Source organism: Merops nubicus, unplaced genomic scaffold, assembly GCF_000691845.1.
Source record: "Merops nubicus isolate BGI_N331 unplaced genomic scaffold, ASM69184v1 scaffold4622, whole genome shotgun sequence".
Lineage (NCBI taxonomy): Eukaryota > Metazoa > Chordata > Aves > Coraciiformes > Meropidae > Merops > Merops nubicus.
Window position 1 is genome coordinate 84,416 of NW_008595481.1, and position 18,957 is coordinate 103,372.

At 45.3% G+C, this 18,957-nt stretch overlaps 1 protein-coding gene across 1 annotated transcript in view; it reads right to left on the reverse strand.

The window, feature by feature from the left end:
• Positions 1 to 14,363, reverse strand: part of ENOX1 (ecto-NOX disulfide-thiol exchanger 1) — a gene marked incomplete at its 3' end in the record, with an annotated part of 86,211 nt that extends 71,848 nt beyond the window's left edge. Inside the window, exon 1 of the mRNA XM_008936051.1 lies at positions 14,228 to 14,363. Within this exon, the coding sequence (XP_008934299.1) occupies positions 14,228 to 14,318 (91 nt within the window). The remainder of the gene's footprint in view (positions 1 to 14,227) is intronic.
• Positions 14,364 to 18,957: the final 4,594 nt, after the last annotated feature.

An 18,957-nucleotide genomic window follows, 5' to 3' on the forward strand; every position in this document is an offset into this window, starting at 1 on the left:
GAGCACAAGGCTGCCTCTCACCCCAGCCCTTCAGTGAGCTCACGTGCCTGCCTGATGCCTCCTCTGCAGCCACCCTGGCCTGGGTTTGGAAGCCCAGCGTCCTCCTCCACCCCTGTCCCTGTCCCCTCTAGCTCTGCCACACAGGTCCAGCAGGGACTCCTGGGAAGGAGGAACCTCCCCCGTCCTCTGCCCACCTCCACCTGCTTCTTAGCACAGCTTCTGCAGTTTCCCATGGACACAACAGCTTGTGAGGGCCCAAACGCCACGGCAACATCCCTAATTCAAAGGCTGATACAACCTGAATCTACAAAGCCAGGCTGGTCCTAGGAAAATTCAATTTCTCTCTTTGCATTCCCCTGCTTTGTGACAACATGACAACCCTGAGATGACAGATTCCAGGAACCCTTTCTGTAATTCAGTTCTAGCTCTGAAGCAAAAGTCTACTTTTATCCTGGGTCTAATCTAATAAAGGGGAATGATGAGGGGTTTTTGTGAGGAATTGCTTTGTCCACCAAGAAACAAAGACACAGTTCTACTGTAGAAATTCACTTTCAGCTGAAAGGAAGATAACATCACTACAGATTCAGAGAGATTCACATCATCCACACCAAAACATCTCACCACGGCACCTCAGACAGGAGCCTTTCCACCTCCTCACCTGGCCCATGGCAAAGGCTGGAGGTTGTGTGGAGTGATTCAGCCCACCCACAGCAACCTCTGCATCCCCTGAAGGAGATTCCCATCTCTTCCCTGAAGCTAGGACAGAAACCTGCTCTCATCACACTTGTGTTGGCACTCACCTTGCACGTCCAGTAACAGGGAGGCACCACCTTGCACATACTTCCTTGCTGTAAAGAAACTAGTGGGAAATTACTGGAGTACCTCATTAAATCAACAACAACAACAAGGAATAAAATTTCAGTCTTGATGGAGAACTCACTGTGAACCAGAGAAGTGATTTAGAACAGCCTTGGTTTGGTTAAGTCCCACTAGAAAGAAGCTGTTCTATTTTTGAGTGGCCATGCATACAAGCAGCAGTCAAGACATTTACTGAGGAGATGTTCAAACAGGCTTAAAACATTGAAGAGTTTCATCACATGGAATCTTCACCATACCCATTGACTAGAAAACTGTTGCCAATGGGACAAGATGAAAAATGTGGCAGACTGAAATGGAAAGGTAGTCCAGTAATGAGGCAAAAGGGATTTAGGAGAGAGGCAGCAGAGGAAGAGCAGCTGGAGCTTTTTTTTTTAAAGACATTGTGGTTATAAAGTGATAAGAAAAATAAGTATGGAAGCAGCATATTTGTTTCAATTTCCAAAAGTATTTGACAAGTTTCCATAGGAGAGATTAATGACTAACAGACAGAGAACAAGAATAAAGAAATAAAAAAGTCTTCTGTGGATAAAAACTAGCCTAAATTGTTGTTTTTCCCTTAGAAGACGACTACCCCTCTGACACAAGAGATCTTTTCCTTACAGCCATGAATGGACCATTATCCTGTGGGTCTGGACTTGCAGGGCTGCTTTAAGAGTAATGCCACACATTAGTGACAGTATTGCTGCAGCTGTAAGGGTCTGAAGTCACAAGCAAGACAAGGTGTACAGGCCAGGACAGGCAGAAAACAGCAAAGAAGCCCATGTTCAGGTCTGAGATAGAAGCATTGAACTTCCAAGCTAAAAATAAGTAAGGAGCACATCCTTTAATTACCTGTATTAATGCAGGTAGACAAAAGCAGCTGCTGTTGGACACATGTAAAGGGAGGGAACAGAGGTGTGCAGCCTGCTCCTGGCCATGTGCAGCACTCACCTCCTTGCCCTTTGCACTCACAAACCTTGGTTTGTTATCAGCACCCAGCCCCTGAGGTCAGGGCAGCCGAGGGAGCCCAGGCATTAAATGAGAGGGTCAATTATATGTGATGGAAAAGACTTTGTTTGTTTGTTTTCTGGGTTTTCTAATCTAAAAGACAGATGAAGCCTGGTCTTTTAGGGTCAGATCCATTTTTCTTTATTTTACTAACACAAGGGAAAAGAAAACCTTACCAGCTCTTGTTCCTGCTGGCTCTGCAGACTGGTACAAGTGGAGGAGGAAAGCAGGTCCCATCCTGGTCTGTGTTACTGCTGGAGGGGCTCTCTCCATCCAACCCTGGCATCACTCCCTCCTCTTACGTTCATCTCTGGAACTCCAGAGGGGACAATCAAGGCTCCAACAACAATATTTGGCCAGCAACATTTTACTGTTGGATTTTACTGCTGCCAGAGCAAAACTAGGTTTGTTACCCTTTAAATCTCCACAGGAGCTTGCAGAGCAGGTAGCACTTGCAGACCTGTAAACTCTATTTATATGCAGCCATCAAGTAACATGGACTTCCCTGATATTTTCAATCTATAACACAACTGTAAAAGAAATCTATGACAGGTTGTCATCTTTTGATCATAAAAGCATGGTGAGCAATAAAGAAAGTCCTCTGGAGGGCTTCTTTACTTCATGCTTACTATATACATATGTGGATGAGGCATTAAATGCAAGGCTCAGAGGAAACAAATCTTGGAGGCACAACAATAACAGGTCATGTAATCAGGTCCAGTGAGATGAGGCTCTCATGGAGCGTGGCCCACAGAGGCCAGATGCCTTTCTGCATTGGAAAATGTGGAATAATGGATAAGGCAAACAGCCTAGGAAGTGCACCAAAACCTGAACTGGCTTTAAACTCTAACAAGAGAACATCAAGAAAATATCAGATGCACAGCTTGATGCCTGTTAGCAGTAAGAAGGGAGAATTCCAGTGCAGAGCAACAGAACATGCAGATGAGTGATAATGTTTCTGCCACACAATCCTTAGAATCGTGGGATCCCTCCACTCCTACCTGAGGTAGCTAAGAGACCTTCACCTCCATTAGTAGGTATCTGTTGCACTTCAGAGACTACATTCAAACTTACATCAATGGGTTGCTGATGGAAAACTGGGGATCAGGCAGAAGAGGGGGCAGGGAGGCAGCTGCCTGCTAAGGGAGCTGAGATAACAAAACCTTCCAGTGAGAACTCAGGGCTCAGGTCCCTGGCTGGAGAGCTGGAGGGATGGTTGGCTCTCGTGTCCCTGGTGAGATCAGCTGCTGAGGTAAAGCCCTGGAAGAGAGGGGGTCCCTTGGGAACACCAAATGGTGTGTATGAGTCATGAGCTATCAGCATCTTGTTTTCTTAGTGCTGCACCTTTACATCTCAGACACGTCTGTACATGTGTAGAGACACCTGTCACCCCATCAGCAGTGCTCAGGCAGCTTGTTACAGGGAAATATATCCTGGCATCCCTCATGGAAATGTGTGTGCCCTCCCAGGACCCACTGCTAGCAACCTCCTCTCACACACTCCAGCCCCCTGCCTTCACGGGGACAATCTTTGCTATGACAGTTACCTGTAAGACTGTTTCTGCAGAACAGGATGGTTTGAGCTTGCTTTCTCTGAGCTCCAGCTTCAATTCCACTCAGACAACAACAGAACTCAACAGAAATGGGGGCTGTTTGCTCTTTGAGAGGGAAAACATAGGACACATGTTCCAAACCATATTTAGATTTTAACCCTCAGAATTAACACCTTGAATTGCAGCCAAACATATTTCCAGTCTAGAGGCTGAAAGTCCTTCATCTTGGGAGTCAGTAAATCAGCCACGACAACCCTGAGCCAGCCATAGTTTATTATAAAATCAAGCTTGATTATCTACTTGAAGTAATTAGGCAGACCAGAACAAAAGGACACAAAGTTAAAAGGCAACATATGCAGGAAGAACTGGAAGAGGTATTTTACTTTACACAGGCTGAAGAGCAAGAATGAACTTGAGATTTTTTCATATACTGAATTCTGGCTAATATCATAAAGTGACCCCACAGTATTTACAATAAGCAATTTATTAAATCAGCTACCCCACGAGCTGCAGATTCCAATGCCCTGCTACCTGCACACAGTCCTGAAATCCAGGTGCAGCACCTGAGCTCCCTCCCCTCACAACCCATGACCCTCCTCTAAGTCCCTAAGGGTTTAAAAAAAGCATTAAAAGCACAGTGAAGGAAAATTAAAAAAAGGGATGCTACAACATTTATAACACCAAAGGAGAGCAGCACTATGTTTGGCTGTAAACACACTAAATATCAGGGAATGAAAAGAAAATAAAGTCTAGTCACTTCTGTCTTTCCTGTCCTCTTGATTTCAGTGAGTTTACTGTAATTTTTAAGGAATATTTCACATATGGAACTGGCTATTGCAGCAGATACAGTTGTAGAACATTCTGCAGTCTCTCACATACACTCCTACAAAGCATGCTCGAGGTGCCAAAATTTTTATCAAAGGGCCCCAGAAAAGGTTTCCATGATTATTTCTGGAAAGGGCTCAGTCACACAAGGCCAAGTACAGATCATGTCCTGAAACAGAAGGTTTCCAATAGAAAGGTTAAAAAGATTTGAAAGGTACAGCTCAAAATTGGGTAAAACCTTGACATTGCAGTTGATCTTGATATTCCACATTTATTCCTAGTGAAATGAACCCTTTGAAACACAACTGTATCAGGGGGAAGAAAAAGAGTTGGAGAAGCATTAGCTGACCCTCTCCACCCACTGCAGTTTAAACCACTGCTCGTGCTGCCAGATCTTCACCAGAACAAGGTGCCAGTAGCACACCTGCACCTTCTGCCATGGTGCTGTCTCCTCTAAGCACCAGCCAAGCTCTTCCACTTGGCTTTTCCCAATCCTTCCCAAAGAATCTCAGCAGCACAGTCGGAGAGCAAGAGCAGATGGGAACTCTCTGCCTGTTTCTAACGTGCACAATACCTGCCCTGCTCTCCAGTGCCCGACTCAGAATACCAGATAAAAAGAGTTAAAGTGCTTGGAGACTTAGCACAGGTTACTGCTCTGCCAAGAGACCCATAAAAAAGCTGCACAGCAGGCAGGCAGCTCCATCAGCACTGCTGCTTCTCATGCCAATCAGTATTACCCCATTGTTTCCATGCAGTCCCTCACCTGCCTGGTTTATCTGAGTGAAAGAAAACAGAGCATGTGCAGTTTGGGCCAGGGCTGACTCTTAAGTGTTCAGGGAGTGTTTAACTCACTGGAACTCTCTATCTCTATCCTTTCCTGAATAGAAATAACAAATAATTACTAAATAATGTAGGCATTGTGGTCAGGAGGAGGAGATTATTTATAAGGGAAAATCAGCTCGGGTCAAGAGAACCATTTTTTAAGGAAAAAAAAAAATGAATCTGAATAAGAAATGTGCAGACCCAGGGAAGGCAGATAAAGTTGTCCTTGTTAAACTTCTGAAGCCACAGTAACAGAATATCTTTACTATTTAGGCAGAACACAATCTAAATCCATGCTGCAGAGTATCAGAGCATGTTGTATGTATTAAGTTTAATTATCTTTTACCTCCACACCCACTAACAGAGCTACTCCAGTGACCAGCTGCTTCCCATTAGAAACACCACTCAGAGCTGGTGATGTCACACACACAATTTGTCATCATCTGAGCATGGGAAGGTGCAGTAAATCCACTGTTTATCTGACCAAAGTCAACATTAGCAAAGGATTATGTTACAAGCTCCCTCTCCTGCCCAGGGACCAGGCTCACTGAAGCCCAACTTCCCTCTCAGTGCAGACCATCAAAAGCCATCATCCCACACTGCTCATCTCTGCTGATATTCCACAGACAGACCCCTGCAGTGACTTGGACATGCACCTTTAGGCACCCTGTGAGACCTAATTCTCATAGATTAAGCAAAGGGCACTTGAAGGACAGCTGGCAAGAGGATAGAAAACCATTCTTCTGCCCTTCAAACCAAGGCAAAATGGAAGACTAGCTTCTCTTGCTTGTTCTCCAAGGGCCAAGCATCAACCCAGCCCATGCACACAGAGAGACAGCCTGACTAGGGAAGGGAAAAAACCCAACTTTATAGCCCTTGATCTGGGATGGCTGCCTGGGAGCATGCCAGGTTTCCCCTCCCAGGGAAGTCCCATCTGTGACACCTTGATCACTGTGCTCTCCTGCAAGCACACTGAATGGACAAGAGTTAACAGCCAGTCCTCCTGGGACTGCTGTGCCCACCTCCTGCCCCCCACACAGCCCATAAACAGCTTTGGCTTCAGGCCTTCAGGTACCATTGATTCTATGATCATCACCTTCACCTTGCCACCTAGATACCTTGCCTGTGCAGCAGGTCACCCTCACACAGCCTGCCTTTAACAAGCTTCTTTTCCCATAAAAACACATCACCTGGTATTCATACCTTGTCTTTGACAGTTCAAAAGGTCACTTTACTCTCTCTCTTTATTCCTACCCACAATAACTCTATTTTTCCCTCCAGCAAGGTGTACATCACACAGGGGTTACACTGGACTCCCCGTGTTGGTCAGGGCAGCTGGTGTCCTGGGATGAGGAGTGCTGTGTGGATGGGAGTGCTGCAGACAGGCTGAGCTCCAGCAGGAGCGACCAGCCCGTAGCAAATGGTTCCCAACAGCCTCTTGGCTTACTTCATGCAGTGGGATGCTCATAATTACTCATGGGCTTTCTTGTCTACAATAAATAAACACACAGAAAATAGTGGGGATGGAGCCTTTCCAAAGGGAGAGAAAAGATGGGGAAAACTTCAGCAAAAGTAAAATATTTCCTGATTTTACTTCACTGTAACTTCAAATAAAAACATCCCAGAGCTTCCCTGGTATAATTACCAACAGCCAGGAATTAAAACAAAAAAAGAAACCCAAAAGAAAAGGCCAAACCAGGCAAACAATGTGGCTCACATAACAAATTCACTCCAGTGTTTTGAGACATTTAAGAAGACAACCCATACAACAGAAGCTTTGGCACTGAGTAATTCCCTCCATGTGCCCCTGCTCACCTCTGAGCCTTGTTTCTTTGGGGCACTCAGCCCCTCATGTCACAGTAAGCAGCACTATTTTTCTTCAAGCACCAAGCAGATTTTAACCATTATCTTCATCCTTGGCCTCAATTAAGGTCTAATCTAGAGGAGGTACTTGAATGACCTAAGAGGGACACTCGACACTGAGTAGTGTGTAAAAGGCTCTTAGAGATCCTGCCACGTTTCTTCTGGCCCTGAGTCTCTCTCTCCTTTTTCTGCTGTGACCTGCCTGGGTATGTTCCCAGCACTTTAATGTCCCCTGGTGTGAAGTCTCCTTGAGCAGCACTCCCAGGACAGAGAGTGTGATTAACTCTGCAGGTGCTGCTCAGCTCAGTGACAAAACCTGCCTGTTACACTCACACATAACACTTCTCCTGAGATGCTCCCAGTGGCTCCACGTATTTGGATTCCCACACTCCTTACTCTCTGTCACTCTTGCTGCTCTCCTGTGCCTTGTTAATGAAAACACAGAGTTTTATCTGGGTACAGGGCTGATTCTAGTCCTTTAGAGTATGTTTCATACCTCTTTAAAACAGTCTGATCAGTCATTCAGATAATTTAATTGGTGAACCCTCTTGATGAAAATGCAATGTTTCTGTAGTGAGGATTAAGAAAGTAAAGTAGAAAGGAACTAGAATAAAATTAGGAAAATGATATTATTTTCTTCAGAGCATGCCTTACTACCTTTCTTTTGCTCCACAGGCTGGCTTGTTAGTGAAAATGCTTAAAACAGGTTGGGAAACTGTAGCAGTGGAAAAGATGCCTTCTGGAGATACCTTGTGACCTTAAGGGGTTTGCAAAACCTGTGGAAGACTCTGCAGACTCTATTAAGACTATTTATGTATTTTTTCACTGCCAGATGTGAAGGCCATGCAGAGTGTTGGGTAGACATGCTGTACACGACCACACCACTGGGCTGCTGAACTCTTCCAGTGGCTACTTGTGCTCTGCAGCTCACAGGGGCAGTGGGATAAGAGCGTGTGGAGCACCCTCACCAGCTGCCTTCTGCAGCTCAAAGACAACATCAGGAGCAGGCTGCACTTCAGTCACAAATGATTGCACCTGCTCAAGCAGCTTTTCCTAAAAAAAAAAGTGACTCTCTTCAGGTCACAATGCAAGCAGCTCACTTGGAAACTGTTGTGGCTAGACCCTCTGAACAATTAAGAGAAGCTCAGTATTAATTACAGGGAAGCACGCTGTGTTTCGTTAGGCGTGTCCTGGACAATTCCAGCTCTGTGCTCCTTGGCACAGTGGTTCAGGGGCTGGGCAATGAGGGGCAGGAGAAGGGAGCTTTGGTAGGTAAGAGGACAGCAAGGTGGGCAGATGGGCATGGTGGCTCCACACCTCCAGGGGGAGGGCACAGGAGAGGTGTTCACATGAGAGCTGTCTGCAGAGCTGTCTGCCCAGCTGGCTTCTTAAAGCCTTCAGAACTGCCTAATATTTCTTTTTCTAGTCTTTCTTTGGGCAACTGATGAATATAATCAAATATACCTTGATTTCCTACTTTATTTGGTTTTTCTTTGTTACCATCACAGAAATAGTCCAGAACCAGCACAAGGGGGGATTATGTTTCCTGTTTAGGCAGCACATGATGACCTGCAGTTGGCAGTAACTCATACAGTGTGCTTCATCTGTTTCATGGCAGAAAGACACTGAAGCTTAAAGGACTTTTCTATAGCCAAGGCAGTCATGAGGGAGTTCTGAAGTCTCAACCCATCCTTGATTTCTCTCCATCCCAGATCTTTTCCTCTCCATAGGAATCAGTGACCTCTTGAGATACTGGAGAGAGGAAAAGGAAAAGCCCCCATGCTAGTCCTCCCTCGATATGCCCATCACATGGAAAAGTGCTTGAGACTAACTGGGACCTGAACACAGTGACTGCCTGTAGTTACAATCCTCACTCTGAAGAAAGAGAGAGTTTGGATATGGCATCTCCAAGGACTTGGACGTCTTCAGCTAATAAAATTCTGGGAGGGATATTTAACCTTGTGTCTTGGAATTTAGGAGTCCCTAGACCAAAATTTCCCCAATTTTTCTGTTCACAGAAGTCAGTCTGGGGTTGCAGTTTCAGGATTGCAGCCGGTTATTGTCGTGGGTGCTGCTTCTGAAATGTGAGGTTTTGCTGAATTATGATTTGATTTGGAAATACAACCTCTAGTTTGGGGAACCCTGTTCTATATATTAATGCTGGAGAGGTGAGCCCATCAGAGGGAGAAGCACTTTAGCACTGATTTCCCTTGTACATCTCTCCCTGTGAAGTATCTGATGCTCAACACTGTCAAGAGCACAATCGTAAGCGAGATTGACCTGATTGGAACTGACAGCTCCTATGTTCCACTGAAATCAGGTCAAAAGACAAGTGTGTGGGGAAAGCAAAGACAAATGGAAAACCAGAGAGGTTGATGTAAGTGTCTAATATTTCACAACCTCCAGTATCTAAAAAATACATGCCTGAGGCCACAGAAATGGTGTGTGCTTTTTCTGTACCTTTTGGTAAGCAAGATGTTAGGCTTCAAAGCTCCCTAGTCTCTGATTTTACCAGCATTTCTTACAACTGGTCAAAGTCTAACTTTAGCAAAAACAAGACTGGAGGCCACTCAAAATTTTAATAACTTGAGCCTAAGCCATATTGGCCAGACCCTCATGGAAAAGTGTGCCTCAGTTATGCTCTAAGTAGGTAGCAGGCATCAGTTTTCAGGCATCCCCTTGACTTCTAGACACATCTATCACTTCCATTTTAGAGTCTTCCCTTGTGGTTTCTTATTTTTCACTGCAAGAGCACAAATTTTGTCACAGGGCATGAGCTGAACCCAGTCTAAAAGAATTCCTCCTTATGTACCACTGTACATTTGTAGCAGGGAGCTTTTTGACATGCCCCATTTTTGTCTCACAAATGTTCAGGTCACCTGAGTCATTTCAGAGGAAAGCATCTCAAGATTGCTTCATGTTTTTCAGGGCAATGGTTCTTTAGTGAAAAGAGAACCAAACTGAACCTCAGAAGTAAATAGTTTTTGTGGCAAGACGTCTTCCTTCAGAGAACAGGTGACCTGATGCCATTTGCTGAAACAAATCAAAGCCTAAGAACACGAAATTCAGCAATGACAAAATTTCCTTTAAAAAGTACAATGCAAAAGCAAAATAAAACATTCTCAGTTGGCCCGAGGTCACTGAGTTTTCCTGCTAGTCCAAAAACGCAGCAAACCAGCAGTGTTGAGTATATGCCAAGTGCACAAGAGGGCTCAGCTCTCAGAAGGGGTACAGACTATCCCTCCTCTCTCACCTGCTCATTCTTCCCAAAATCTCAAAGCAGAGAAAACAGCAATTTTCAGGCCTGTATAATTCAAGAACAATTTAGCAGATTTTTTTTCCAACCTTTCCAGATTTCTGTTTTCCTCTGGGCTCAGACCAACTGTTAGAAATTTCAGTCCAAAAGGGTATTTTTGGGGAAAAATATACCCTGCAGAAAGGGGAGGTTTAGAGTGAACATGCTTTTCAGCCATCACTATTCCACATTGATCTTTAATGCTTTAACCAATGCATTATTAAACTCCAGTTTGTTGTATTAATTATGTATAGATATAATGTATGAATGCATATATAAGTGTAGAGGTAACACAGTAGCCAAATATTATGGGAAAAGGTGAGCATTCTGAGCTACAATAAGCATAAGCAAAATGTATGTGGAAACAGAGGAGTTATTATCCAGCTATTAACAAGAATCCATCCTTACAAAGGAAAGGCTCTGACATTTGCCCAGATCAAAAATCCAATTTTACAGCACTGGGAGATAAGGAATTAAATAGAGTGCAGATATCATCTAAACTGGTATTAAAAGGTTAGCAGTGCTTAAAATTGATTAGTTACCAAGACCAGAGAGCCTACATCACAGGCTGTGGGAGGAATATTGGCCAGATGTTGCAGGAGCTTTAGCTGCCATTCTAACAAACTCTCAGGCTAGGCAAGAGCTTCACAGATTGCAAAGTGGGGAGCATAACCCTGTTACAAGGCAGGCAACCCAGCATGGTTCCCAGCAGCAAAGTTAACAGTTCAGAAAAAAACAACCATCAAAAACCTTTAAAGAGACTTGGTAGAACACACAGGCTCCATACCTGAGGGAACAAAACCCCGTGGTTTAGGCAGTAGGAACTGTTGGTTTGGGGAAGGAAAGACTGTGAATGGGTAAGTCCTTTGGAAACTGAAAGGTGAGAGAATGAAGAGACACATGAGGATAGAGGTGACTACCATACACCACATTTCAGACTGTGGCAGGTTATGTGAAGATATCCAGGAAAGATCACCCTCTTTCCAAGAGTTTCTAAACCAAACTGTCAATTTAAACCACTTACTGCCTTCTTAGCTGTTGAAAAGGTGGGAAAAAAAGAATAAAATGAAATTTGAAAGATAGACAAAGCCAGCACTGGGACATGGGTGTCTCATTTTCATCTCTGAGAAATGTCACAGATGACAGCAGCAAACGCAGCACGTGCTGCTGACAAAGATGGATTCATTACTAGGATTAATAGCAAAAAAAAAGGCAAAAAGTCAGCAAGGGCTGAAGGCTACTTAGACATTGGGCTGAGCAGGGTGATACAAACTCTCATTGAATGCAGATACAGTAAACATATTATTGCAAATCAGTCTGTGAGTCTTTTCGTGTGGTTTTGCCATGAAGAAAATGTGGCAAAAACTTATGAATCCTAAGGAAATATAATCAATTTTCAAAGCCCTTATTAAACTTGAAAATACAGGTGAGTCTCAAAGAAAGGGAAGCAAAAGGAAAGACAAGAAGAGATTCTGCACCCGCAGAGAAATCCAGCAGCACTTCAGTAATTAATATTTATTACTTATGGCACCTTTCATACACTGGAAATGCTGAACAAATATCAGCTGACCCGTACAGTGCTCCTACAATACCTGAGACACAATCATTCTGGAAACTCTAGCAGGGAGCTGGCAATGAAATAAAGCCCTGGAGATGCTCCCTTGTGGGGATGAGGCTGCTGTGTAGGGACTGCACAGCACACCTGAGGCCACCACCTACACAAAAACTGGAGAGACAGCAAGAGGGGATGACAAAGAGGTGGGCAAACCTCCAGGGGATGTGTAACTGAGATGATTACAAATGAAAGCAGCAGAAGCTGACTCTGACATGTGGCTCTTTTCAGGTTTGGAGGGAATCCCACTGAAGTTGAGCACAGCACCTGCAGGCAGAGCCCCCCCAGGAAACACAAAAAGCTGTTTCTCCACCAGCACACAGCATCTTGTACCATCCTGAGTGGGCAGGGACCCAGGGCACCCACCCAGTCCAACTCCTCACTCCATGCAGGACAAGTAAAATCAGATGTTGAAGAGCATCATCCACATGCTTCTGGAACACCAGCAGGCCCTGGGCCATGATCACTTCCTAAGGAGCCTGTCTGAGTGCCTGAGCACCTCACAGCAGAGAACTGTTTTCCTAAAGACCAAATGAACATCCCATGATACAGCTCTAAAGCCACTTCCTTCTGTCCTACAACTGGACACCAGAGAGGAGATCAGCACTGTGCTCTCCACCCCCTCACCAGGAAGCTGCAGACAGCAGGGAGGTCTCTTCTCTGAGCTGAGCACACCCTCAGCTGCTCTTCTCAAGCCTTTCCTCCAGTCCCTTCACGACCATTCCTGCCTCCCTTTGGACACACTCTAATATTTTCATAATTCTCTATTCTAATATTTTCACATCCTTCTCATGTTGTGGACCCCAAAAATACACCCAGCAGTCAAGGTGAGGCTGCCCCAACGCTGAGCAGTGCAGGACAACCACTTCTTTTGACCCATCAGCTGCACTGCACTTCATGCACTCCAGACTGACCCACCAGGACACATCATTGACTCTCACTGAGCTTCCCATCAACCACAAACCCTAGATCCTTTCTGCAGGGCTGCACTCCAGCCTTCTGTCCTCCAGTTTCTTGACCATCCACAGGATTACATCACCCCAGGCTCAAAATCCAGCATTTGTCCTTGTTCAATGTGATATGGCTGGTGATTGCCCAGGGCTCTAATCTATTCAGATCTCTCTGTTAGGACTCTCTACCCTCAAAGGAATCCACAGCTCCTCCTAATTTAACACCAGCAAACTTGGTGTGGACTCCACTCCTGCATCCAGGTCACTGATCAAACCAGTGAGGAGAGCTGACTCCCCAGGAGTGGATGGCTTTGCTTGTTCCTTTTAATTGGTAGCATGGGGTGAAAGCCAGAGACCAAGAATCAGTGCAAGGCCCCCACCAGCTAAACTCTCTGCTTGAGACTGATTCATGCTAAACCAGATTTCCTGCAGCTTAGTTTATCCACCTGTAGAACAGGTAACTCTGAGCCAGAGGGTCAGCTGGGAACTGGCCCAGCTCCACCCAGCTCCCAGTCTCACAAGGGGACGTTTTTGGCCAAAATCAATCATCATGCATCCCTGGTGGGGCAGGCAGAGTGATTTACACCACGACCTGGCTCACTGCACCCGTGTCTACGTGGACAGGCATGGATGTGGCAGGATGCTGCTCTGCCCCAGATGCTGCACAGCTCTCCTGAAGCTTCCAGAGGGGCTCTGGCATGAGCCTGGCATGTGGCTGGTGTCTACAGGGCACTCACCCATATACAGGTGGTTCTTCTCTACCTCACAGCAGCAGTGAAGTTTTGTTAATCCCAGGTAACTGGGCCTCTGCTGTTGACAATGAAGTATGTCCAGGTTTGCCTGAAACATTGCTTGTTTCAAAATATCATTTTTATTGTTGTTTGAATAAACAGCCCCTTGCAATGCTCTCCCAAGCTATGTTTGAGAAGTGAAATGACAAAATCAAACAAGAGCAACCTCTCAAAATTCAATTTCTGGAGTCAGGCAGAAAGCAAATAACCACCCCCCTGATGGGAAAGCTTCCCTTCACTGCTCTCAGCTGAGCACAAGAGCTGAACAGGCTTCATGCTTTTCTGCCCAATTAACATAACTTCAAAATCTTTCTCTGGTCAAGAGTTCCCAGCTTAGGGTATTCCTTGGCAAGACTTTAAAACACTCTACTTCAGCAGAGAAACAGAAACAAATGTTTCTTTATGTGACCTGCCTCTGAGTCTTGACCCGGAATAAGAATCAATGGTTTAGCTGTTTAATTTCCCCAAAGAGTTTTGGCTTTTCCACAAGTAACATGGATTACACACCTACTGCAAGCCCAGACTGGTGCACAGGGTACAGTGTACATCATGGCTGAGGTTTTCAGAACATAAAAATATAACATCCTCAGAAAACACTCCACATCTTTAAGAATTCATGGACAGTACAAGAGATCTCTTTAGAAATCTTACCTGTGACAAGCTGTTGGCCAGCCAGTCCTACTGGAACCATGCCCAGGTTATTCATAGCTGTGGCCCAGGCCGTTGGGTCGGTGACTGACATGTTAAGCTGGGTGGTGTCTATAGCTATGCTGCCCAAACCATCAGCTGCTGCAAGGGAAGACATGTACTGTGAGGAGAAAAAACCCCAGCCAGGATTTTAACCCAAACCTTCAGTGAAAATGGGACACCACTGACACTGCTTGTTTGGGGTTTACTTTGTTTCTTAATAACAATTCACCTTTCAGACCCTTGTTAGTGCTTGGTATTGTATGGCAGAAGAGAAAGACATGGCAGGCATTCAACAGACACAGGAGGAAACAAGAGTGACCCAGGCTGGAAAACTTCTCACCATGAGGGCAGCCAAGCTGTGCAGTCACCATCCTCGGCGACGTTCAAGCACCACCTAAAGCCCTGAGTAACTGGTCTGACCCTACAGCTGGCCTTGCTTTGAGTGGGATGCTGGGTTTGAGACCTTCTAAGGCCCCTCCCAACCTGGATGACTTACCCTGCAATCCCCTGATATAATTTCATAATTTCATTATATATGGTCTGTGGCAACTTGGCAGAAAGCTGTGAGAAGAGAACCAAACACACCTCGAGCAGAGACCTGTTATTCCATAAGGTGCATTTTTTTTTTGTAGTAGAAGATTTAAACAGACATTAGCCACTAAATAAAAAGAGGTTAAACTGAATTAATTCACTATTGGAAATACCAAATTTTGTTCTAAAACCAAAAGAGAATTATCATGCATAGGGTCAAAACAGACTGAGCACAGGCAGGACTCCCTGGGCTGGGGAAGGCAGAGTGGGTCAGATAGCTGGGGGCTGGTACCTTTCTGATACTGAACTCCCAAATCCAACCTGTGATGACACAATTTCGTGTCCCCCCTCCCCAGTCACAGCCCAAACCAGCTCTTTGCAGTTATTTTCTTACAGCCTTTGCAGACCTGAGATATTTACCAGCTGCCATTGCTCTGCCCCAGATCCTTTTGCTCCTGTTAAGACTTCTTCAGCCAGGAATAATTAACTACTCCATTAGCAGCATCTTGAGATGGGACATCACCAGATGCAGGGCCCACACACAGCTCATTGGGCTCTGAAAGAGAAAAGACCAAAATCAGTCATCAGATGCCACAATCAGAACATAGCTGCCAAACATCAGAGCAATCTGGGGATCCCCTCGGAGCTCCTGCCCACGCCCAGCAGATCTCCAGCCACAGCTTCCCTGGGCACACTCAGTGGCTGCTGCAGAGGTGTTCCAGGGAGCATCCACCCTCAGGCACATCCAGCCACCAACAGTGCCAGGTAGGAACCTGCCAGACTGCTGAAAAGCCTTTCACAAATTAGCTCTTATCAGGAGCCAGGCAGCCTCCTCCTCATGAAGGCACCAGCTGAAGGAACATGGTAAGGGATGAATAGGATTTTATTTTTTTTTACCTGTTAACAATTAACAAATGTTGCAAGTTTCAAGGAAATGGTCTCTTGTTCTGAATTACCTCCCAATGGCCTAATGAATGGACTGTGCAGGGACATGGCAAAGGGAGCAGGCCCAACAAAGCTGAGGCTGATCCTGCTGCCCACTGGTGCTGTGTCTGCCTCAGGAGGGGTAGGGAGCTGGAAGCAAAGGTGGAGCTTCTGCTCCAGCCCAGGTGGCATTGCCTTCCTCAGGTACCAGACCACGGATTTTACACTGCTGTGCTATTTTTTTGGCTGGCCAGGAGCCTAAGGGGTCTGACCTGTAGTGCTTGGTACTAGTGGCCAACACTGACCAAGTGCCTGGGGAGGTGGTTTGTGCTGTGCTGGTGTCTCAGGGGCTTGCTCAGCCCCCAGGTATCTGCTGTCTTTAAACAAGTGCTTGAAAGACCTTAACTGAGAGGTTCCCAACACAAACCCTAAGAATTCATGTTTAGAAAAGACACAATAAAGATGAATACAAGATATTTTAGCTTAGTACTTCCCACACTTTTCTTTTTTTCATGCAATGTGCATAAAGTACAAGCTAGAAAGTTTTATATTCTAGTTCCCTGTCACTCTGTAGGAACAAATCAAGAGCAGTAAAGGTGGAGAAAGAGTCAGGAGCTGACAATGCTGCACATTTTTTAGTAGGCTGTCATTTTCCAGTAACCACTACACTAGGTTAAACACCATTTTGTTCAGAACTACAGTGGGTCCATTTAAAAGCCAGTACTTATCAACTCTTAATATTTTAATCTGCAATTCCAGTTCTCATTTGACCTCCAGTGTTCCTTATACATAACACAAAATAATTTTATAAAATTACCTTTTAAATAACATCTATAAACACCAAACAAAACTTGAACAGGAGTCCTCTGCAGGGAATGTGCCTAACATAAGGCAAAACACTCAAGATTTATGTCAAGATTTAAAAACTAGGTGTCTCCTGTTCAGCTTCTTAAACTTGTACTCAGCTCTTTCCACTCGGGCTATAAACTTCTGACCACAAACATCCATTCCAAGGTTAGAGCTGGCTGAATTATTCCTTGTCAATAAATTATTTCTCACACAGTACAGCCTCCCTGGCTCTTTATGAATCATTCCCAAATCAATCCTGATTTACATATGGGCTGAATAGCCCAGAGAAGATGCTTCACTTCTTCCTCTGACCAGGAATCTGTTGCCTTGAGGCAGGAAGGCACATCTGAAAGCCAACAGCAATGAAATCCCTCTTCATAGCTTGCTGTGTGCCAGCTGCTTGGCTGCTGGGGGGAAGGAGGTGCTGCTCCACAGCTTTGGGACACAGGCACCTCACAGAGGTATGGCTCGTGGGGATAAGGGGTGGAAAATGGGTGTCAGACCCCCCCTGCCACCCTCCCCCTCCTTGTCTGACTGCTGTGTGAGGTGTGGGCTGGGTGACATGATGAGGTCTGCTGCTGAGCCCCCTGCTCTCTCATTCCCCCACATCCAACACTGCCGTTGTGCCAGCTCTGCCAGAGATGGGAACTGCTCCTTAAGGCACCAGACAGTGAGCTGGACAAATGCACCCCAGCCTCCTGGTAGTTAGTAAGTGACTTTTTGGGCATTTGCCTTCTACTAGGTTGTCCACGTATTCCAAGATTTGGTATATTCCATGAGCTAGCACAAGTATTTGTTAATATCCTTGCAGAGGAGGAAGAATATAACATCATGAATATGACATAAAGTGGAACCAGTGAGTTAACTGGTCAAAATCCTCTTGTACAATGCCACCAGCTCTGCCCAGTGTGCCAGGGAAGCCTCTGCTCAGAGCACACTGCCACAGCCCAGGCAGCTTTGCTCACCCCCTGGCCATCAGGTCTACTGCTCAGCAGCAGGAGCTGGGTGCAGTGCAGGCTGACCCAGGGGGAACCTCAACAGAGCACGTGAGGAGCCTGAGCAGGAACTAGTCCTACCCAGCCACGAGTGGCTGCAGGACACGAGTGGCTGCAGGCTGCTCTGTCAGTGGAGAGAGCTGAAGAACGAGCAGAAAGGCACCTATGAGCACTGAATAATTTGCAGCAGGCTGTAAGCAGAACTAATGCTACATCCTGAAGGACAGAGCCTGTAGAAACTGGCTCTCTTGAGAAGAAAAATACTAAATGTGAACATCCCTTCTGCTGACAGCTCACCAGTTCCATTAACACAGAGCAGCATAATATGGCTAAAATAATCTCACAGGCATTTCACACCTGATTTAGTCTCAAACATTAGCTTTTATTTAAAAACTTTTCAAAATTTGGATGGAGAAGGTTTCATTAATGCTTAAAGTCAAATCAGCTCTGGGCAAATTTCAATGTTTCTTTAAATAGCTCAGACACTGCACTGTTATACCCTTCATGACACTGGAAACAAAACTAGTCAGGGAAACAAATAAACCCTCTCACTAGGTCACATAAAGAGAAAAGTTCTCTGTTCAGTGAGAAATAAATCTACTAGAAAAGATTCTTGCTTTCTTAAAAGCAAAAGGAATGGCTGTGATAGCAGTTAAACAGGCAAGGAGGTGTGAGCTCCTGCAGTGATCCTGTGTCCTGGGCAGACATTGATCTACAGTCATGAACATCCCACCTTCCTGATATGTAACTCATTAGTGCTCCTCCAGGCATTAATGACTCCAAGACAGGCAAAAGAAATCTGTGTTTATAAACACTTGTGCAGGGGGAAGCTTTGCTCCAGAGCAGTAACTTCACCAGCAAACCAACCCATCCTCCTCTTTTGTTGGAGATGTGTAAAGTCTCCCAGGCAGTGCTGTGCCTGAGGTTCAGGAGGGGCAGGGGTGTTAATGCAAACTTCCTCATGGCAGAGCTTCTGAGGAACACAAGCTCCATGCCAAACAAGTAGTAAAGTGATGCCACGTTACCCTTTTTGTGATCTTCCTTTTTGCAGGCACAATGCAAGTACCAGCCCTTGGATGGTGGATCGTGGGAGACATACAGACTTTCCTCAGATAGGTTGTCAGGAAGATAAAGCACCCTCCAGTCCATACCAATGAGCACTTCAGTCACAGCAGATTGTACTTAGTACACATATTTTATACCAGGCAATTAAATGGAGTTACCCAAATGAATACAGAAGTCGGTTATATATTGTGCATCAATTATCACAGGCAATGAATGCCAGGAGACAAAGAAATTAACACAACATAAAACTAATTCAATAACCCAGCAGATTGCTGACTTAAAATCCTACCCTTTAGATCTCCCCAGCAGCACAGACCATGAATGATG